The sequence below is a fragment of the Podarcis pityusensis genome (assembly GCF_964106645.2).
Source record: "Podarcis pityusensis genome assembly, chromosome: 6".
NCBI lineage: Eukaryota > Metazoa > Chordata > Lepidosauria > Squamata > Lacertidae > Podarcis > Podarcis pityusensis.
In genome coordinates this window covers 9,019,601-9,042,802 of record NC_138030.1, presented here as the reverse complement: position 1 = coordinate 9,042,802, position 23,202 = coordinate 9,019,601, and the positions used below count along the sequence as shown (strand labels likewise).

Sequence of the window (23,202 nt, the reverse complement as noted above, 5' to 3'; positions counted from 1 at the left end):
GAACAAACTTAGTTGGTTTCTAAGGTGCTACTGGACAATATTTTAATTTTTTTATATATCTTAAATTTGGTATTTATGCTTTTTTAAAAGAAAAAAGGAAAAGGAAATTACAAGTCGCTTCAAGACAATTTTTTATAGTAAGTGGGATATAAATAAAATAATGATTTATGCTGTTTGGAGGTTTGTGCTTATTAGGGTTATCATGCAGAATGGCGTCAGGAGCAGAATAATAACATGCATTGGATTTGCAACGGATCCAGGATTTGGATCAGCGTTGCAAAAGTTATGTCTCCAGTTTTCTGGATCAATCTCAAGCATGCCCAGGAAATGGAAAATATATGTGGATGCACAAAGGGCAAGTTTCACAAACCCATAATCTGATGACAGGCAGGATAGACTGACTAGACAGCAGGAGTGCTTGAGCAGAAGCTGTATCCAATTATGCGGGAATAATTGGATGTGGTGGAAAGCAGTGCATTTTGGGAAATGGTATCAGCCTGCCCTTTGCAAGTTGGCAAAAAAAGAGAAAGAAAATCATTACAAGTTTTACTGCTAACAACCCAAGTTTAATGGCTTAAGAAATGTCTAGTAAACAGGCCCAATATTATAAATTTTCCCAGGAATTCAGAACCGTCACAAGTCAATTAATCTATGGAGGTGCCTCTCCCATGAAGCTTCAATGGTTTTGTGGTGACCATAAACAATTCCAGCCCCACTCTTGCCTGTTTATGACATCTCCCAAGCCTTGGTTAAATGATTTCCACGGAGAGAGAACATAGTTCATCTGCTGTCCTGTTTCATAAGAAGAAAGTAATAGTGTGCTGTTGTTGTTTAAAGCTAGCAAGCACGCAAACCCCAGGGATGAGGAAGTTGTAAATAAGTTGGTCTGAATCAGTCTTGCCCATAGCCTGCCTTTTGCGTGTTGAGACCCTGAAGCCACTCCCTCGTTGATGAATAAGACACAAGGACATGGATATTAGGTTAATGGGTACTGGGCAAATTTAGGCCATGACTTTATTGGTTACAGAATGTGAGCGGTATCAAGATCCCCCCTGGGTTCCCAACGGGGTCGTGGCATGGTCCTAGCCCCGCCCCAGGCTTTGGACAAGATCCACACCCCCGGATTCCTTTAACAGAATACCCTTAAGCTTGGAGGGGCAGGTGATGGCCACACCTCCCCTCCCCCATCATAAGGTCAACCAATGCCTAACTGCCAAACCTTACAAAGTTGTGACGATTGCTACGAGGTAGGCGAAAACCCTACCAAGTGGGAAGATTCCTACCAGGCCCCTCAACGGCGACCAACCGTGCTCCATAGCAAGGCCAATGTCGAAACCTGAAAATAAGGAGGGTGGGAGGGAGATTGAGGAAGCGAGCCAAGAGGAAGCTCTCCGGCTCGCCCCTCAGTTTAAATGGGGCCCGGCCACGGCCCCCCAGCCAGCGGATTGGCTGTCTGGACAATGACGTGTCCAGGAACCTCTGGGTGATGCAGGACTTCGTCCCCTGCTCCCGGAGGTGAGGGGGTGGGGCCATGTGGTCCACCGCAACTCCTCCCCACTGGGAAGTGGAACGGATTAACTGTTTCATGCTGTTACCTATAAAATGGTCAATGCAGGAGATGGCTTGGGAAGGAGAGGAAACAAATGGCAAGCAGGGGATGTATTAGGGTAGTGAGGCAGCATCACTGGGTGTGCAGCCAAGAAGGGTGCCTTCTCAAAGTGCTTTCCCGGCTTTGGGAAGGAAATGTGAGGGCTCTGACAGGGTCATAGTGTCCTTCTAAATCCTTCCCAAAGCTGGGCACACACTTACTGGGCGTTGGGGAAAAGGTAGGAGGGCTCTAGGAACCTATCAGAGCCTTGTGCCTCCTTCCCAAAGCCTGGCTTAAGCCGGCACTGCGAGGGCTGAGGGGAGGCAACCACTGGCTTCACACAGGGCAGTATATTACCAAGGTCTGTGTGATGGCCTAGGACTCGGGCTCGGGCTCGGAACCGGAGGTGTCTCGGTCTGCACCGGATCCTCTGCCTCAGGCGGCATCTGAACCGAGTCCAGGGCCTGATTCCGAAGAGCCCCAGTCTGCACAAGCACCAGCTGGGCTGAGTCAGGGGCCTGAGCCTGCCCTGGCTCCAGATACGGGGATTACCTTATTGCCTTCAGCTGGGCCATCACTTACAGCTGCTCCACTACTGGTTTGGTTTGGTTAGGGGAGGCTGAGGTGGCCCCTGGGTCTAGTAACCCACCGACGTCTCCCGAGCTGCAGAGACTGAGGTCTGACAGAAGGAGAGACCTGAGTACTCGCAGAAGGAGTGCTCACCTTCGGGAGAAACAGGGAGGTGAGTCGCCAGGGGATCAGGACCGGCCACTACCCCAACAAAGATAAAAGGCTGTCAGACCCAGCCCCAGGTTGCGGGAGCAACATTGCTGCTCGCTGGTACCCACCTGTTACCCTGTGTCTGACCTAGCTTGGTTTCCTGCCTTGGCCTGTTGGACTGACTCTTTGTGGAACCCTTGGATTTGGGACTTGACCTGGACTGTGCTGCTCGCGTAAACCCCCAGTCCCAGCACAGTCTGCCCCTGTTCTAAGGCAAGGTGATGTTACACCTCAGCTCTCCCTCTGGTGTAACCAGATTGCATACCCTCCAACATTATTCTGATGAAAATAGGGATGTCCTATTCAATTATTTATTTATTTTCAATCAATCAATCTTTTTTACGGTCCAGAGACCCAACAAATCATTACAAATCAATACACAATTCATATTTATTTATTTATTTATTTATTTATTTATTTATTTTTCCCCACCCATTTGTCTGGGTTTCCCCAGCCACTCAGGATGGCTTATGGTGCAGATAAAAACATAGTAAAACATCAAACATTAACAATTTCCCTATATAGGAACTGCCTTCAGATGCCTTCTAAAGCTTGTATAGTTACTTATCTCCGTTGCTCGTGGGTCGCCTAATTCCATACCCTCCAACATTTCTCCAATGAAAATAGGGATGTCCTAAGGAAAAGTGGGACATTCCAGGATGAAATCAGAAACCAGGACAGCTTCTGTAAATCCAGGACTGTCCCTGGAAAATAGGGACACTTGGAGGGTCTCAGATTGAAGGGATGGTAATAGAGACATTTCAGGTAGAAAATACACACTATGCTTTTAGAGCATATTTGAAGTATGTTTGCCCTCTCAAAGAATACTGGGGCGTGTCGTTTACGCCTCACAGAGTTACAAGGCCCAGCAATCCTTCGCCAACTACAGCATCCAGAATTCTTTGAGAGAAAGAATGTGCTTTGAATGTGTTTTAAAGGTAGGTCCACAGCCTGAGAGAGGAAAGCCAAGCGGTAGCTGATCCCAGCCAGGCCTGTGCAAAGGGACTGGCTGCTTCACTTCTCCCTTTGAAGAAGGGGGAGAAAGCTTACCAAGTCAAATGCAGCTCAGATGCTTCACAAACTATCTCCATCCCAGCTTTTCTAAATCTCAAGGAGGCAGGTGAAAGCGAAGAGGTGGGGGCCCATACATGACAGGTAGGCTGGATCAGGTCCACCTAACTCAGTGCTCTCAATGTGGCCAACCAGACACCCTTGGGAAATCTGCAAGCCTGAGCACACCAGCACCCTCCGCAATTATGATTTCCCACAACTGGTATTCGAAGACATACTCCCTCCCTCTGTGGAAGTAGAACATAGCCATTGTGACTTATCCTCCATGAATTGCTCTGAAACCCTTTTAAAGACATCCAAGTTGGCACACATTGCGCTAGCAAATTACTATATTATTTACTGTATAAATTATTAGGCCAAACATTTGTGTTGCAGCTTCTGCAGAACTGGGAATTGTGCTTCTTTCATCATCCACAATTTTAAAAGCATCAGAGAGTTGGCAGCCAATGCAATGCAGCTCTTAAGGACACATTTGGAGAGATCCAACCCATCACCTTCCTGCTGTTAGAAACCTTTCAACTGTGTTATTTGCTGGTGGTCGTACAAAGTATCAGCCAGGTTATGGAAGGAAGCAGGACACATTAGGGTGACTTAGGGGAACGGAACTGGAGATGGAAAGATCAGAAGGAGGCATTTGTTGAAATGAGTTACAGGAATATTTGTGTGAAGTCAGTTGATTTGGTATTTAATTTGCTGCTGTTACTGTGTGTGGAACCCATTGCTGAGGCTGTGCTTCCTTAAAAAGTTACAGGTAGGTAGCCGTGTTGGTCTGGCGTAGTCGAAACAAAATAAAAAAATTCCTTCCAGTAGCACTTTAGAGACTAACTAAGTTTGTTATTGGTATGAGCTTTCGTGTGCTTGAAGAAATGTGCATGCATACGGAAGCTCATACCAATAACAAACTTAGTTGGCTGGTTAAATCCAGTCAAAGGAGACTATGGGATGCAGTGCTCATCTCACTTCAGGCCAAGGGAACAGGCATTTGTCTTTCCAGGTCATGTGACCAGCATGACTAAACCGCTTCTGGCGCAACGGAACACCGTAGCTCAAAGAAACGCCGTTTACCTTCCAGCCACAGCCGTACCTATTTATCTATTTATCTACTTGCACTAGTGTGCTTGCAAACTTCTAGGTTGGCAGGAGCTGGGACAGAGCAACGGGAGCTCACCCCGTCGTGGGGATTTGAACCACCAAACATCTGATCGGCAAGCCCAAGAGGCTCAGTGGTTTAGACCACAGCACCACCTGCATCCCACATGCTTCCTTTATAAGAGCATGGCTATCCTACAAATCTAAAAAGTAAAGAGACCCATGACTGTTAGGTCTAGCCGCGGATGACTGTGGGATTGAGGCACTCATCTCACTTTACAGGCTGAGGGAGCCGGCATTTGTCCACAGACAGTTTTTCCGGGTCATGTGGCCAGCATAACTAAACCACTTCTGGCGCAACGGAACACCGTAGCTCAAAGAAACACTGTTTACCTTCCCGCCAGAGCAGTACCTATTTATCTACTTGCACTGGCATGCTTTTGAAGTGCTAGGTTGGCAGAAGCTAGGACCAAGCAATGGGAGCTCACCCTGTTGCGGGGATTCGAACCACCAACCTTCTGATCGGCAAGCCCAAGAGGCTCAGTGGTTTAGACCACAGCACCACCCGCATCCCTATCCTACAAATCTAAACCAGCTTTAAACTTTTCACAGCACCCAGCCTAGAAACCCTGGAAACTGTAATTCTAGGGAGAGGGGGCAGGGGTCTGAGCAACCTCACAGAGCAATGGTTTCCACCATTATTTGATGTGCGCTGTGATAATTAAACTCATTTCAAAGAAGTTTAAGATTCTTGTGAAGATATGGCCACACATTGGTTGAAATGCAAAAGATCTTGATTGCATTCAATGTTTGAGTTTCCTTCAGAGTCAAGCACAAGTTAATATCAGTAGTGTTTGCTTTATTGAAAACCACATACTGAGGGTTTCAGAAATGCTATAACTTGGATTTGTTTGTTCAATCAATTTCAATCCTCTGGGGCAGAGGTTATTGGCTAATGGGATCACGGGCTATAGAGACCAATCATTAAACTTCACACACAAAGAAGACAGCTTTATAGAGGGGAAGGAATAAAATGGAGTTCAAGGAGAGCCCAGGTTATAATTTTTATTTTTTCTAAAGATGAATGAACCAGCAATTGTGAATCAGGAATCACTGATATTGTGAAGTGTTAACTTGCACCATAGCAGCCCAAAGGGATCCTGCTGGCTATTTACAGTAAATAAGAAGATCAAATGCTTATGCTAGTTAACATGGGAGCAACGGTGGAGTAAATGGACCATAAACTTTGCAGGAAGTTTAATTTAGTCCAATCCTGCACCCAAGGTTTTGCCTCTGGAATGCATGTGTTCTATAGTTGGGAATTTCATATTCCCCACCACTCTGCAATTTCCATCACAGGTTTATCTCTAATTTAGAGAATGAGGTGATGAACTGAGCACCAACAACATATGGGCACCACTGAGTACTTTGCGAGATTTGGGAACCTAGGAAATATCTGAGTCGGGTTGACATGGCAGATTCCTCTGGATTAGGGCTAAAGAGAGAAGTGTTGAGTTTTTATTTTGCTATGCTGGTTAGCGGATGGGAGTATACTATTGCTTTCTGTTACTGTGCTGCCAATGTTGTTGCCACAATCATTGGAGGATGGGAGCTACGAAAGGAGGGAATATGTTAATGTTTATATGTTTTTTCCCCCATTCTAATTTATAATGTCTTTATGTATTCACAAATATCGTAGGGTTGCCAATTGTTGAGCTTTTCAAGTCAGCCTGGTTGGCAGCTATTGATAGGGCTGGTCAACAATGTATTTGTCTAATCCTCTATTTAAAAACAGCAACAACAACAACAGCTCCTCAAAAGCTAACCATTTTTTTGTGGTGCAAAAACTTAATTCCTTAGAAGCAACTTTTTCTTCTTCTGCCAAGTATGGAAAATAGACAAGCACAGAAGCATATAATATTTGCAATAAGGAAAAGACTTTTATACAAGTCAAACTTCAAACTGTGTTTTCTTTTATGAAGCCGGTAAAAGGGAAACCATTAATGCAAAAAGTCTCAAAGTGCTGTCTAGTGTCTCTTAGGCAAATACATTTTTGTGAGCTTTGACATTCCTGTCTATCTCCCTATTTAATCAACCATTCCTTAAAGAAAGAGGAGAATCGTGCCTTTCCTTTTTTTCCTTCCAGCTTCCTTTTTTATTTTATTATTTTATTTTTTTGCAGTTGTAGTTTGCCACTGTTATTAAATTCTAGAATATAATTCATGATGCTCTTGATGAGGACACAACTTTCCATGGTAAAAATTGTACTCAATGGGGTTGCTTTATTGCTTATTTTAATAGGTTGGTTATATTTTAATATTTGAATGGGAGTGCCCTTTGGTGTATTCCAGTTGTGTGATGTGATTATGGATGTATAGGTTTCAATGGTTATAGAACCATTTTTATACTTCTAAGTTGCTGAAATGTCAATTTTGACATTAGCAGTATTTAAATTAAAATAAGTTTGTTTAGTTTCTGGTTTGTGTTTGTACGTATTGCAATTATCAATAAAAAAATTTTTTAAAAAGATGATGATGATGATGATATCTGTCCTCTCTCATCCAGGTCAACGCTTTCATCTCCTTCGTTTTCCCAATGGTCGTCATCTCCGTCTTGAACACCATAATTGCCAACCAGCTCATCATCATGTTCAAGCAAGCCGCACAAGAAAACCAGGTGTGCACTATTGGAGGCCAGCAAACGATGCTCAGCATGTCCATGGAACCTGGCCGTGTACAAGCCCTGAAGCATGGCGTCCGAGTCTTACGTAAGTTCCTCTTTCTCTTTAAGCCCTCTTCCTAGATTCCTGCATATCTTGACAGACTATCTTTTGCTGAGGTCTGGCACTTGAGACTTGGAAGTTACCGGCTACTAACCTTCTCAAAACAAACTTCCAGAATGCCCACTTCACTGATGAAGCATTTTCCAACTCCTGTTTGCTTTAGGCTAGCAAAATGGCTGCCATCATACTTCATGGACTGTGGGTGGGTGGCGAAGTTTGTGGAGATACCTTCAAAGTTCCCCTTAGTATATTGAGGCCTCCCTCTTGATAATAATAATAATAATTATTATTATTATTATTATTATTTATTTATTTATTTATACCCCGCCCATCTGGCTGAGTTTGCCCAGCCACTCTGGGCAGCTCCCAATTAAGTGTTAAAAACAATACTGCATTACATATTAAAAACTTCCCTGAACAGGGCTGCCTTCAGATGTCTTTTAAAGATAGGATAACTGCTTATTTCCTTCACATCTGAAGGGAGGGTGTTCCACAGGGTGGGCGCCACTACCGAGAAGGCCCTCTGTCTGGTTCACTGTAACCTCACTTCTCGCAATGAGGGAACCGCCAGAGGGCACTTGGCGCTGGACCTCAGTGTCCGGGCAGAACGATGGGAGTGGAGACGCTCCTTCAGGTATACAGGACCGAGGCCGTTTAGGGCTTTAAAGTCAGCACCAACACTTTGCATTGTGCTTGGAAACTTACTGGGAGCCAATGCAGATCTCTCAGGACCAGTGTTATGTGGTCCCGACGGCCACTCCCAGTCACCAGTCTAGCTGCCGCATTCTGGATTAACTGCAGTTTCCGGGTCACCTTCAAAGGTAGCCCCACGTAGAGCGCATTGCAGTAGTCCAAGCGGGAGATAACCAGAGCGTGCACTACTCTGGTGAGACAGTCTGAGGGCAGGTAGGGTCTTAGCCTGCGTATCACTTATTGCACTCAGGGTCTGCTTGCAAGCTTCCCCTGATCATCTGGCTGGCCTCTGTGAGAACAAGAGGCTGGACTAGATGGGCAACTGGCCTAATCCCGCAGCCTCTTCTCTTGTTCTTATGATTGTCATACTGCACATTACCATTTGAGCTTCTGCTAAGGTCTCAGTGTGAACTAGTTGTTAATTATCCTTGAATAAATACCAGTGTTAAGATATTAATCACATCTGGGATTTCTTTTAAAGCTGCTAATCTGTGAATGAACAAAAGAATATTTTAACAACGCAGCAATCCTAGCTAAACGAGTTCCCAATGCAAATACTGAAAGGGGAAAAACAACCACCCTGAATTGATATTTTATTAGATTTTACAATATAATTAAAACACAGGTCTACATGTCATGTTCAACACAGTCATTATTTCATTACTTAAATAGAATCCGCTTCCATTCACACAGTTCCATATACTGTAGCTGCCAATTATATTGTTATTATTGTTAAATCTCATATTTAAACCAAGTTACAACCTAGACAGCAGTAGCAGAAAATTACAGATTTCTCCCTGAAGGCAGCCCTGTTTAGGGAAATGATGTTTAATGCTGTATTGTGTTTTTAATATTCGGTTGGGAGCTGCCCAGAGTGGTTGGGGAAACCCAGTCAGATGGGTGGGGTATAAATTATTATTATTATTATTATTATTATTATTATTATTATTAGCTTCATACCATAACCCTAAGATTTACTCTGAGTTTATCAGAAATACAAATACATCATTATATTTTTAAAAAACAGAACAAAAGGAGTAACAGCAGCAGCAACAACAAAAACCCAAGTCTCAAAATAGCCCAGTAAGAGCTGAGTATGTTCAACAGCCATGGAAAACAGAGTGACAGCTGGAAAAGAAAAATGGAACAGGAGGGAGGACGAGCAGAATGATTTGCTTGGAGGGGACGGCAGGCTAGGACCTTGAACAGGAGCGGGTCCCTATAGAAGGAGGATTGCAATGCATCCTCTTCAAATGCATATTCTTAAAATGAGCTTTGGGTTTGGTGCTTTCGTTGATTCCAAATAGTCTGGGTTCAAATTTCCAGTTCACTTTAACCGAGGCAAATTCAAATGCAAATGTAATGCAATGAAATGCAAATTTGAGAAACACTGCAGTTGATTACCGTATTTTTCGTGCATAAGATGCCCCCATGTATAAGACAACCCCTATTTTTTGAGCCCAAAATTATGAAATAAACATTTTGCAACATTTCGTGTATAAGACGACCCCCAAATTTAAACTTAAAAACATCGGGGGGAAATATAGTCTTATGCATGGAAAAATACAGTATATGTATCAGATGTTTGGAGCTGTGGGGGCTCTCAATTTTGGAGGGGTTCTGAAACATGTCTTCAAATACCACATGGAGTTTAGTCTGGACTATGGAAAAGGGGCTGATCTGTTGAAAAGGGTCAAAAACATTACCAAGCTGGAGTTCCCACGAGTGAAAGGAAAATATGAAGAAGAGCTGCAGAAGGGACATGGGAGAGACTCGGATATAAGATCACCAGGTTAAGGTGCTAGATCAATGGGATAATAAGGACTGACAAAACCCGGGACCAGGAGGAAGGGACGCTGGATGAAGATTGGATTGTTCTTATTTCTTTCTTTACCATTAGGATTGTTTTATAAAATTGATGAATGTTAGGAAAATGTTGAAATGAAATTACTTGGCTCTTGTTAAAATGTTTACAGAATTAGGTAAGAATGTTATGGTTATGAGAAGTTGGTAAAAATAAGATTTAAGTTTTAAGCTTTAAGGTTTTCTATAAGATAAGATGAAAATAGATTAAGGTAATGTAATGACAGAATACTATGAATTATGGAAAGGATTTGCTGCAAAAATTATTAATTAGGATACAAGAAAAGGGAGGAGGAGGAGGTCAAAGAAAGAAGGTAATGAAAGTGGAGAATTGGAGAATGATGGTTTTATTTTTTTTATTTTTATTTTTCTGTTTTGTCTTTTTCTTGTAATTTTTAGAAAATTTTCAATAAATATCATTTAAAAAAAAAAAGAAAAGAAAAATACAGTATATGAATTTGTAAACTGGGGAATTCCCCTGCATGCAAACACCCCCACACGCATTGTATTCAACACAGAAAGGCCATTTCCCTCCCCCACATCTACTGATAAATGGTTGGGCCGAACTAATGCTCAGCTACATTAGCTGTGACTAAGCTCCATGTGCAAGCAATGGGACTAACTCATCTCATTGGGGCCTGGGCTGCCATTCTTTGCCCACTTTCTTATGAGTAAGGCCACCTGAATAAAACAGGAATCACTCCCAAGTAACCATGCAGAGACCTGGGTCGTAAATCATCTCATTTAGCATTTTACAGCACACCTGAAACAAAATGATCTTAAAAATTCGTTCTATTCTTTCCATAACCACACGGAATTGCATGCAGGGAAGGAATTATATTCTTCCTCTTGTCCCTACCACCCGTGATAGCTCTCTGTTTTACTTCGAGTAAGACTTACGGCTGGCACATATGAAAGCCTAGAGGGAACATGGATGGCTGGAGAACAGTAAAACTGCCTTCTATTCCTCTGTCATACACAAAGGAGGCTCAATCAATCTAAACTCTGTTACGTACAGCAAGCTATTAAAGGAGCAAATTACAACATTCCTTCTCCCTCCAAAAATCAAAGCACACACACAATGCTATACAGAATCCATTGAGAAAAAGAAATATTGTCTGGGCACTATTGGCATAAGACCACCAAGGTGATATTGTATATGAAATACTCTCATGCCTCACTGTGACTACTCACTCATGGGCTAGTTACCCGGAGAAAATGGGGGGAAAACTTAATTTTTGTTATCGGCACTGAAAATTACATATTTGCACCTTTGGATAAATGTTCTGTGGAAATAGTTTCAGCTGGTTAGTGCAGATCTACAAAATATAGAAAATGAAAGAAAAAGGGAGGAAAAGTTTAAAATGCAGATGAATGTGCAATAAGTAAGCTGCAAAGTATTTGTGTGAGGAACTATGCTGAGCTCCAGTTTAGCACCAGATACACCACATAGATGTGTATATGCTAAGCGAGAACTCTTGTGCTAGAATAGGGGACTGTCCCATTAAACTTTAATTAGTTTAATGCTAATCAAATGTCCAGTGCGCTTCCGATGCGACAATGTCCCATTACAGCAGAGCATTTCGCACAGCGGCTCAAGAAGGGCTGGAGAGTCAGCATCTTTTCAATAAAGGGATCTTGGAGCAAGCGGTTTGGAACTCAAATAAAAGGTTTATTTACACAAAACAAAAAACCCTGGTGAAGAACCACACATTTCAGCAAACACGCCCCAAAAGAAAGGGGAAGGGGGGGGCAAACACACGAGTGAGCTGACTATTTATACAAACTCACATTCCTGGAAGCCTAACAACCTCCAGCTGCTCAGTGACTAGAGCGTCTTGATTAGAGCTTCTTAACCCTTTAATACCAACACCCCCTCTCGCTCGTAACACTGAGCTGTACCAACCTTAATTCAAATTTAAACCTGAACAGAAATATTTATGAGATTGCGGACTCAAAGCTTTTGTAAAACCGTCTGCGAGATTTTCTTGGCTTGGACAATACTTTAGTTCAATTAAACCTTGTTTTACACTTTGGCATACATTTTGATAACGGATATCCAAGTGTTTTGTGTGTGCCTTGAATTGACCTGATTTAGCTAGTTTAATACAAGGTTGATTGTCTTCCCACACTCTGATAGGTAGGGAACATTCTCCAAACAATTCTTGTACCAGTTGCTTATAAAATTCCAGTTCTCTACATACATCTGATAATGCATTGAACTCAGATTCAGTTGAACTTAAAGCTATAAGTGATTGTTTTCTTGATCTCCAACCAATTAGTGCATTTCCAAATTTTATCGCCATTCCTGACACTGATTTTCTATCTGGTCCAGCATCTGCCCAACTGCTGTCGGCCCAACATTCAAGTTGTGTGCTGCCCTCTGCTGATAATTTTAAGCGAAACCTTTTGGTAGTTTGGAGATACCTTAAAACTCTTTTTACTCCTTGCCAAGCATGCATTGATGGTTTTTCAGCTTGTCTACACAGCATGTTGACAGCATATGTTATATCGGGCCGAGTCCACTGTGCAATGTGGAGTAGACTGCCTATCGCTGACTGATAAACCCCGGGATTACAGAACTCTGCCTGTTGCTCAGTTTGAGCATCCTTTGTGTAACTTAACTCCATTGGGGTTTTAACACCAGCACAGTTGTCCATTTTAAACCTTTCCAGCAACTGCTGGATCTTAGCTTCTTGGCTGAGCCAATAGTTCCCATCTTCATCTTGCTGAATTTTAACTCCTAGATAAACAGATACATTGCCTAGTGATTTTATCTGAAACTTTTCTCCAAGCTTTGTGGCAAATTGTTGTGCAAGTTTATCGTCCTTTCCACTGTATAATAAATCGTCAACAAATATCAAGACTGCTTCTTGTTCACATCCCGAGCCTTTTAGATAAAGACACGCATCTGCTGCGCTCTTTCTGAACCCCATGCTCTCTAGAGCATCGTTTAAGCAGGAATTCCAATTACGGGCGGACTGTTTCAACCCATAAATGGATTTGTGTAGGCGCCAGACCTGGTTTGGCTTGTCTCCTTCAAAACCTGGTGGTGGCGTCATATAGACTTCCTCCTGTAAGTCTGCATTTAAATAAGCCACATTGACATCAAAATGAAACAGCTTATTTCCCTTCTTAGCTGAAGAGGCTAAAAGCATTCTTAATGACTCCGATCTTGAAGTAGGGGCATAGATTTGAGAATAGTGAACTCCTTTGCGCTGCGAAAACCCTTTTGCAACTAGTCGGGCTTTATATTGCAACTCCTCAGTAGTTGTGGGCTTTAAACGATATACCCATCGACAACCTACAGCTTGTTGCCCTTTTGGAAGCTCTGTACTTGTAAACACACCGAGAGACTTCATTGAAGCCATCTCTTTTGCCATTGCTTCCTGCCACTTTACGGCTTCTGAGCTTGGAAGCTGTTGTACCTCTACATAGCTATCTGGCTCACACTGTGCCATATTTACGTATACACTTGTCACCTTAAAACGCTCTGGCGGCTTGCCCTTTGTGGCACGTTTTGACCTGCGCAATTGCTCCTCTTGTGCCCCCTCTGACCGTTGGCTGTCAGAATCTGTCTCAGACTTTATGTCTGGACGTGCCTCTAGGGATAAAGACCTCCGTTTAGATACCTCCCTTGGGCTTGGTGTTGCAGGCGACCTGCTTCGCTTTTGCTGTCTGCTAGGCCTAACGACTGGCGATGTTGGAACACTCTTAGATTCTGGCTTTTCTACCTTAGGAGAAGAACCTTGTGCCTGGTCAGAATCTGCATCTGAACCATGTGCACCGTCCCCTTCTGGCTCATCACCCTCTGGACTTTCTTTCTCAGCATAAATGCCTAAATCATCTCTCAAAATGTCAGGGTTAGCATGTAAGTGAGTCCATCCGGATTGCTCACAAAATTCAGCGCTCCTACTGAGGACCACTCTTGTAGTATCCCCATCTGGGTTCACGAACCTCCAAGATTTGGCGTGTGGTTCGTACCCACAAAAGATGAGTTTCCTAGCCCTTGGACTTCCCTTTTTCCTTAACGCTTTTGGGATAAGTACATAGGCTTGAGATCCAAACACCCGAAAGTAATTAACTTTGGGCTTCTTCCCATATAAAGCAAAATATGGCGTAGTATCAATTACCGAATTATATACTCGGTTCAGAACATGAGTAGCCGTCTGCCAGGCTTCCGCCCAGTAACTTTGAGGAAGTTTAGCATCAAACAACATAGAGTTTGCCAACTCTTGCAGAACCCTGTTTTTACGTTCGGCCACACCTCCTTCTTGGGGGGAATAAGGTGTAGACAGACGATGCTTAATTCCTTTTTTCTTAAAGAAATTCTGCAACACAGACCCGGTAAATTCTGACCCTCTGTCTGTCTGAAAAGCAAGAACTCTAGTACCAAATTCAAGTTCTACTGCATGAACCCAATTTTTAACTGTTTCTGCAGTATCTGCTTTTGTTTTGAGAGGAAAAAACCATGTAACCTTTGTTTTGTCATCTGAGAGACACAGTGCATACCTCGAACCTCCCATGCTAGCAACAGGCATTGGGCCACATAGGTCCATATGCACAAGTTGGAATACTTTGTCAGATTTCCTATTTGAACTGGGATAGCTGCATCTATGAACCTTCGCCCTTTTGCATGCAGTACAATCCAAATACTTAGTACATTTGTTCAATTTGCACCCTTCTGATAATTCAGGTTGCCTTTTAACATACTGAAAATTAATATGTCCCAAACGGCGGTGCCATAAATGAACACAAGAATTATGGGTAGGCGAGTTCACACAACCAGCATGAACCTGTTCAACTTCATCTGGACTTGTCTCAAAATAATATAACCCATCTCTGCATTCCACCTGCAAAAGAGATACGTTATTCTTTGAAATAGTGCAAACCCCATTTTCAAACACAGTTTTAAACCCATTTCTATCAAGTTCTGACACAGACAAAATACACCCCTTCATTCCCTTTAGCACGTAGGCATCAATTTCTGTTTGCAAACACTTCAAAAACACTGTGCCTACGGTCTCTAAGGAACGTTTAGTTGAATCTGCCATTGTCACAACTTTAAGGGTTTGCAAATGTCTGCAATTCTGCAAACGGACACTAGATGGCGCCACCAGGTGGTGAGATGCACCACTGTCGATCAACCAGCGTAGATTGCTGCCTTGGCCACGCCCTTGCATCAACGCCATTGCTGAAGCCATGTGCTGTGTGCTGTGGGAGTAGCCACGACCTCCTCCTCTTCTTCGACGTCCCCTGGAACTCCTTGTCTGGTAACTAGGGGTAACGGCCTTGGTGCTGTCTTGACCAGGTTCACGTGTACAATTCCTGATTAAATGGGAAGAGGAACCACAGCGAAAACAGTGTCTAGCTGCAAAAGCATTTACTGTGTTCTCAAACTCAGCATCCCCACTCTTAGGCACAGCATAACTCCCCTTTGAAGACAAACCTCTTTCTCTTTGCCTTTTATCCTGTTCATCTGCAAGTCGAGAAGAAATGTATTCAAGGGTTAATTCAGTTGAAGGCATAGCTTCCAAAGTTAAAGCTAGAGTCTCATAGCTTTTATCAAGAGAAGACAACAATATGTATGACTGCTGCTCCATAGAGAAAGGAATGCCCAGCTGTCTTAGTTGATTAAAGGCAGACACCATTTTGGCAATATGTTCTTTCACACACGCTCCCGGTTGGAGACGTAAATCAAACAAACATCTTGTAGCATGGATCTTGGCCCCCGCAGTGTTTCTGGAATTTAGCCGCTGCAGAACCGTCCAGACCTCATGCGTGTTCTTTAACTCAGAAACATAAGGCATTTGCTCTGGTCCCACTGCCAAAACTAGTAGACCTTGGGCTTTCCTGTCGCATTTCTGTGAAGCTGCCGCTGCTGCTTTGTCTTCTGCAGACGCGTCTGCAGCTAGCTGTAAAGGCGGTGCTTCAGTACAACTCCACAACTCTTTTGCTTGCAACCAAACCCTTACTCTAGCCTTCCAATCTTGCCAATTTTTCCCATTGAGTCGCGTAAATGGGACAGTAAAACTTTCCTGGGACTCTGCCATCCTCCCTGGGGCTTAGGAACGATACTCACAGACCTGTAGACTGTCTCCCAGCTGCTGAGGTGGCTCCTCGAGGAATAAGACGTCTTCCAGCGAGTACAAACTGCGCAGTGCCTCTTTAAAACTTTTCCTAGGCACGTTGCAGGACTCAAGCTGCTTTGAAGGCTTTCGTTGTCGGCAACCGCTTCTGTCTTCGCTCCAGTCCTTTCATAAATCACTCTGAACTGCACTCCTTATCTCCTTCTTGACGTACAAACACCCATAACCTGTCCCATTAAACTTTAATTAGTTTAATGCTAATCAAATGTCCAGTGCGCTTCCGATGCGACAATGTCCCATTACAGCAGAGCATTTCGCACAGCGGCTCAAGAAGGGCTGGAGAGTCAGCATCTTTTCAATAAAGGGATCTTGGAGCAAGCGGTTTGGAACTCAAATAAAAGGTTTATTTACACAAAACAAAAAACCCTGGTGAAGAACCACACATTTCAGCAAACACGCCCCAAAAGAAAGGGGAAGGGGGGGCAAACACACGAGTGAGCTGACTATTTATACAAACTCACATTCCTGGAAGCCTAACAACCTCCAGCTGCTCAGTGACTAGAGCGTCTTGATTAGAGCTTCTTAACCCTTTAATACCAACAGGGACTATGGGGAATAGTGGTTCGTCTGGATGGATAATAAAAATAATAATATTTTTTTTTAATTTATACCCCGCCCTTCCCGGTTCAGAAAACCAGGCTCAGGGCAGCTAACAACCAATTTAAAACACTTAATTGATACAACAACAAAAAAGCATAAAATACAGTATAAAACGTGAATAACAATAAATTCAGAATTCAAAAATCAATTTAGGGGGGAAATCCACCCAATAAACATTAGATGATCACCAGGGCTAGCTGGCTAAATTTGGGCCAGCGAGGAGACCAGGGGAGAATTAGCTGTGGGATCCCAGAGCGGGTAATCTCCACAAAAAGGGGAGGGGGGGAAGGAAGGGGAATAAAAGATCAGGCTAAGTTCAAATAGAAAGCCAGGTGGAATAGCTCTGTCTTACAGGCCCTGCAGAAGGAAGTTAAATCCTGCAGGGCCCTGGTCTCATGGGACAGAGCATTCCACCAGGTCGGAGCCATCACTGAGAAGGCCCTGGCCCTGGTAGAGGATAATCTGACTTCCTTAGGGCCCGGGACCTCTAAACTATGATTATTCATGGATGTGAAATAACTTGTGGTCAGGGAACACAGGACTCAACTCTGTGTTGGGTACGGGGGTAAGAAGCCATCAATTTCCGTTCTGATCCACCTTCTTGGCAGCCCTGCTTCTATTCTGCTGCAGTTCGGCTTCCACCAAAAACCATGTTATTCCTTTTACTCTTTGCTGTGGTGAAATTGTGTTGATTTATTAATTATGTCACGAAAGGGCTGGAAGCAATATACTTGGTTTTCAGACACTTCATCGTCTTGGGTGCCCTTCCTCTGCACACATTCCAGCTTGTTAATATCGTTTTTAAATTGTGGTGCCCAGAACTGGACGCAGTACTCCAAGTGTGTTCTAGCCAAGACAGAATAGTGCAGGATTATGACCTTCCCTTGATAAGGACACTATGTTTCTGTTGATGCAGCCTAGAACAGTATTAGTTTTCTTTGCTGTTGCATCACACTGTTGACTCATATTAAGCTTGTGATCTACTAAAAGCTCTAATTCCTTGTCATATGTGCTACTGGCAAGCCAGGTGTCCCCCATCTTATATCTGTACAGCTGGTTCTTTCTGCCTAATTGTAGAACCCTCCTGAAATTCATTTTGCTAGCTTTAGCTGGTTCTCTAATCTGTTAAGGTCATCGTGAATCCCAATTCTCTCTTCTGAGGTATTAGCTACCCCTCCCAGTTTGGTGTCATCTGCAGGCCTTTGAGCATACCCTCTATTCCTTCATCCAAGTCATTTATAAAGATGTAGAACCACACTGAGGACAGAACTCTGTGGCACCCCACTTGTCTTTGAAGTCTGCTTCAGGTGGCCCCAAACGTCATTACAAGTTAGATAATGAATCCAAATTACTTTGTGTTCATTTCCTACCTTCTAGGATTAGCCCCCTGTTGAGTTCAGCATGCAGTTAAGACAATCAGCAAAACATATTTGAAATAGTTTTTTTAAAACATCAAAATTAAGCCCTGAAATCAAATTGCAAATGAAATTTTAAAAGGAGTGTAAAACAAAGATGACTTGCGTATGTACACATAGAATATCTTAGGCAGCTGAGCTCTTATCAGGCTCATTTTTTTTAAGAAACTGTTTCTGTACAAAAATGAGAAATAGAAACTACTTGTCTGTCTAAATGAAAAGCTGAGGTTCTGGCAGTTCTGCTGGAGGGAACCAGTGAACAGAAATCATTTGGGCCTGGAACTAACTTGTAACCCAGGACCCACATTTATTGACCTATGTTCTAGAGCCCCTAAACCCTATCAAGTGCACTGGCTCCACTTGTCCCTGGGATAATAACATCCCTGATTATTATAATACTCACCCTCCTGCTGCTGTCAGCAGGTTGCTACACTCCAATCGCTATTCCTGCCTTGGCATGGGAAATGTCAGCAGAAACCAATGAATAATATTGAGAGGGTATGTGTGCTGGTCCCGAGAGTTAACCGTGCGGCGAGGTCCGAGTCCAGTCCAAGGTCGAGGGTGCGGTATGGAGGCTGTCTGTCAAAGCTGAAGCTTGGTCCAAGGCAGGGAGTCGGGTGAGGTCAGGAACTCTGGCAGAAGAGCGGGACAGGGTGCAGGCAGGAACAGGTTACCAACAATGTTGCTCCCGCAACCTGGGACTGGGGCTGGCTGGCTTTTATCTGCCCCGAGGCCTAGGGCGGCCCCGGTCCACAGGTGATTCTCCTCTCCTGTCCTGGAGGCGAGCACTCCTCCTGAGGGAACTTAGTTCCCTCCGCCTCTCTGCCCTGAGCCTCTGTAGCTCAGGAGAGGCTGGAGGGTTACCGGACCCAGAGGCAACCTCAGCTTCCCCTGACGGGGCTGAGAGTGGAGCACCTGGAGGCAATGGGTCCTCCATCACCTCAGGAGCCAGAGCAGACTCAGCTGGTGCCTGCACCTGAGGATCCATTACAGGTGAGGACCCTTCAGGCTCAAGCCCCAGCCCCGGCTCAGCTGGTTCTGGAGGCAGGGACTCCTGTGCAGGCTGGGATTCCTCAGGTTCAGCCTCCGAGTCTGAATCCCAGGCCACCACAGTATGTCACATCTACAGACACACACCCTCTCTCTAACTACTACTCCTAGCAACAGGACTCAGGAACTCACAGCTCTTGTTGTTGGGCTACAATTTCTATCATCCTGGAACACTGGTCCTCATACCATGGCTCATCTTTAAAAGCTTGGCGGGTGGGACATGGAAACTTGTTTGGACATCTTTGTTGCTTCCATCCACTTCCAAGCTTCTTGCTCTACTCTTGAACTCCTGAACCATGACCCTTGAGCTTTGTGTCTGCTCCTGAGGCTGTGTCTGAATAAACATCTATTTCTTACTTACAAGTAAGAGCCAGGACAGAGCCCATTGGAGGCTTTCACATTAATGCCACAATTTCTTCCTAGGAAATGGATAATACTCTTGCAGATGTTGGGGAAATATTGGGGCCCAATACCCTGTGGATTCAGGCTGCATGGCCAATAAGATCCAGAAGCCAATTGCATGGCGTGTTCCCGCTCCCCCCCAGTGGAAATAAAGACACATGACACAATTATTAAGGTTAATGGGCTAAATAAGGCCACAACTTTATTGGTTACAGGTGATGAGAGGTATTGGTATTGGCTTAGGCATTGGTCCTAACCGATTATATCCGGCTTCAGCCCGTCCACTTGAAGTCTGGGAAGGGTTAATCACCAGTAGGGGGAGTCCTGCTGATGCACATCAACTAGGAACTCCCCTGGGGTCACAGATAGGGGGCATGCCTTAGGCCCTCACCTCTAAAGGCTTCGGACAGGGCCACCCCCCCCCCCGGAATCCTTTATCAGACTACCCTTCAATATGCGGGGCAGGTGATGGCACTTCCTCCACTCTTCCATCTACATAACAATACCAATACCAATGCCTAACTGCCATACCAAGAAAGTTGTGATGATTTGCTATGAGGTAGGCGAAGACCAAGTGGCTAGTGCCAATTTGCCAAGTAGAAAAATTCCTACCAGGCCCCTCAACGGTGACCAACCGAGGTCCATAGCAAGGTCAAGGATGAAAACCTTAAAGGGCAGGAGGGTGGGAAACAGGAGCAGCTGGAGGTGGCAAAAGAGGGTGATCCCCGTCCGTGCCTGTGTTAAATAGGGCAGGCCACACACCCCAAGCCAGCTGATTGGCTGGCCAGGGGGTGACGTGGCCGGGGATTCCCTCAGTCACGTGGAGGCTGAGCTCCAGCCGCCGTGCGTGTGGTGGGGGCGTGAAGCCCATAATACCACTTCCTTTGCAGGGCGGAAGTGGCTTTGCCAGTCAAGCGGGACATTTATTTGGGTTTGCAAATAGTTGAGGAGTGACATACAAAATAGGGAAAAGCACAAACATTTATGCACTTACAAGCAAAGGGGCAGCTATGTCTAAATATGGCAGAACTTCCTTCTACTAGCTTTTACTGGTTTAATCACAAGGCATAGCAACGTTCTTATCGTCCCCTCCTTCCTTTATCCTCAACTGTTATAGCAATAGCTCCTGCATACGTTTTGTTCTGTCCTTATCTCTTGGTTTTCTTGCAAACACAACCTTCACATTCCAGCATTCAGCCTTTCTCACAAACATTTCAACTTTCATTTTATATTATCTCTATAATTTCTGAAGCACAGAAACATTCCTCATAATCCTGCAGCCCAGCAGGATTCTGTTCTTAAGATGGGGTATGTTGCCATGTGGGAACCTCATTGACCAGTACGTTTCCGAGCACAATTCAAAGTGTTGGTGCTGACCTTTAGAGCCCTAAATGGCCTCGGTCCAGTATACCTGAAGGAGCGTCTCCACCACCATCATTCTGCCCGGACATGGAGGTCCAGCGCCGAGGGCCTTCTGGCGGTTCCCTCACTGAGAGAAGCCAAGTTACAGGGAACCAGACAGAGGGCCTTCTCGGTAGTGGCACCTGCCCTGTGGAACGCCCTCCCACCAAATGTCAAAGAGAAAAACAACTACCAGACTTTTAGAAGACATCTGAAGACAGCCCTGTTTAGGGAAGCTTTTAATGTTTGATGGACTATTGTATTTTAATATTTTGTTGGAAGCCGCCCAGAGTGGCTGGGGAAACCCAGCCAGATGGGCAGGGTATAATTATTATTATCATCATCATCATCATCATCATCATCATCATCATAGCTGTGGGGACAGCTGAATCAGCCCTAACCCTTGAGCAAAAAAAGCTGTAGCTCTGGAGAGATTTAAAACTTTTATTGGTGAAATAATGTACAGTATGTCAAGAAACAAGTCTGTACTTTTTTACCTTTCCTTCCCCAGGCTAATTCCCCAGACTAATTAGGCAGATCCAATTCCAAACAATTTATTGGCTTGTGCCAGTTTGTGAATTAAGCTCATTTGGCAATTCATTAAACAGGTTGCTCTGCCTGGGATCGTAGCCTTTCAGCTCATTTGCCAATACCACCCAAGTGGGAAAACTTCAAAGAACTCACCTGGGATGCCATTGGTTTTCTAAGAGCTACTGGCTGTAGTTCTTATGTATCCTTATGCATGCAGCGCCATCAATGTGTGTCTGGGTTTGAGGAGTTCTGCAAACAAACAGAGGTAGGTCTATGCCTGCAAGGAGCTTACAGTACAAGTTTTAGCGGTGGGAGGGAGGGAAGAGAGCCAAAGGTAGGGATGGATGAATGTGAACAAATACAGTCACATGCTCTGTAGCAGTTGGTGTGATTAAAGGCCTAAGTCAAAGCCGCCCCACAGCCCTGTTGACATCCAGACAAGCAAGAGGCCTTATCCGAGCTCAAGTACACACACTAGCCTTGAAGCGTATGGCCTGGGGAGAGGTTCAAAGGATCAGGGAGGGAGCCCAGAGGTTCCCCACCCTGGGAGGGGTGGTCTGTCAATAGCATTTGGCCTTAGCAGCTAAAATGAGCTTCCACATGTGATGATGATGAAGATAACTAGATTATCTAATTAGATAATCCTGCATTGCAGGAGGTTGGACCAGATGGCCCTCAGGGTCCCTTCCGACTCTGCAATTCTATGATTCTATAATTGTGTCCCATTCATCTGACTGGGTTGACCCAGCCACTCTGGGTAAAGGTAAAGGGACCCCTGACCATTAGGTCCAGTTGTGACCGACTCTGGGGTTGTGGCGCTCATCTCGCTTTATTGGCCAAGGGAGCCGGCGTACAGCTTCCGGGTCATGTGGCCAGCATGACTAAGCCGCTTCTGGCGAACCAGAGCAGTGCACGGAAACGCCGTTTACCTTCCCGCCGGAGCGGTACCTATTTATCTACTTGCACTTTGACGTGCTTTCGAACTGCTAGGTTGGCAGGAGCAGGGACCAAGCAACAGGAGCTCACCCCGTTGCGGGGATTCGAACTGCCGACCTTCTGATCGGCAAGCCCTAGGCTCTGTGGTTTAACCCACAGCGCCACCCATGTCCCGCCACTCTGGTATCTTCCAACAAATATAAAACCATAATAACTCTACGTGGGGCTGCCCTTGAGACTGACCCAGAAACTCCAATGGGTGCAGAATGCCGCAGCAGGACTCCTAACGGGGTCCTCGCCACGGGATCACATTCACCCAGTACTATACCAGCTGCACTGGCTCCCGGTGGAGTACAGGATCAAGTTTAAGGTGCTGGTTTTAACCTTTAAAGCCCTATACGGCCTAGGACCCACGTACCTACAGAACCGCCTCTCCTGGTGTGTCCCACAGAGGACCTTACGGTCTTCAAATAAAAACATCTTGGAGATCCTGGGCCACAGGGAGGTTAGGCTGGCCTCAACCAGAGCCAGGGCTTTTTTGGCTATGGCCCCGATCTGTCACAAGAGACTAGGGCCCTGTGAGACTTGACATCTTTCCGCAGGGCCTGCAAGACAGAGCTGTTCCACCAGGCCTTTGGCCAAGGCGCAGTCTGACACCCTCCTTCAGTAATCCTCAGAGAACTCTAGCCCAATGGTTGTCATTAATTTGATTTTGAATTGATTTTAGAATAATTGATTTTAGAATGCATTTCAATTAATTGATTGTGATTTTATGTAAATTGTGTTACTTTTATTGTTGTTAGCCGCTCTGACCCCGGCTTCGGCTGGGGAGGGCGGGATATAAATAAAAAT

At 44.6% G+C, this 23,202-nt stretch overlaps 1 protein-coding gene across 1 annotated transcript in view; it reads left to right on the top strand.

Moving 5' to 3' along the window:
- NTSR1 (neurotensin receptor 1) overlaps nucleotides 1-23,202 on the top strand; it is a 129,379-nt gene that overhangs the window by 93,367 nt on the left and 12,810 nt on the right. The window contains exon 2 of the mRNA XM_081011433.1: nucleotides 7,094-7,295. Within this exon, the coding sequence (XP_080867559.1) occupies nucleotides 7,094-7,295 (202 nt within the window). The remainder of the gene's footprint in view (nucleotides 1-7,093; nucleotides 7,296-23,202) is intronic.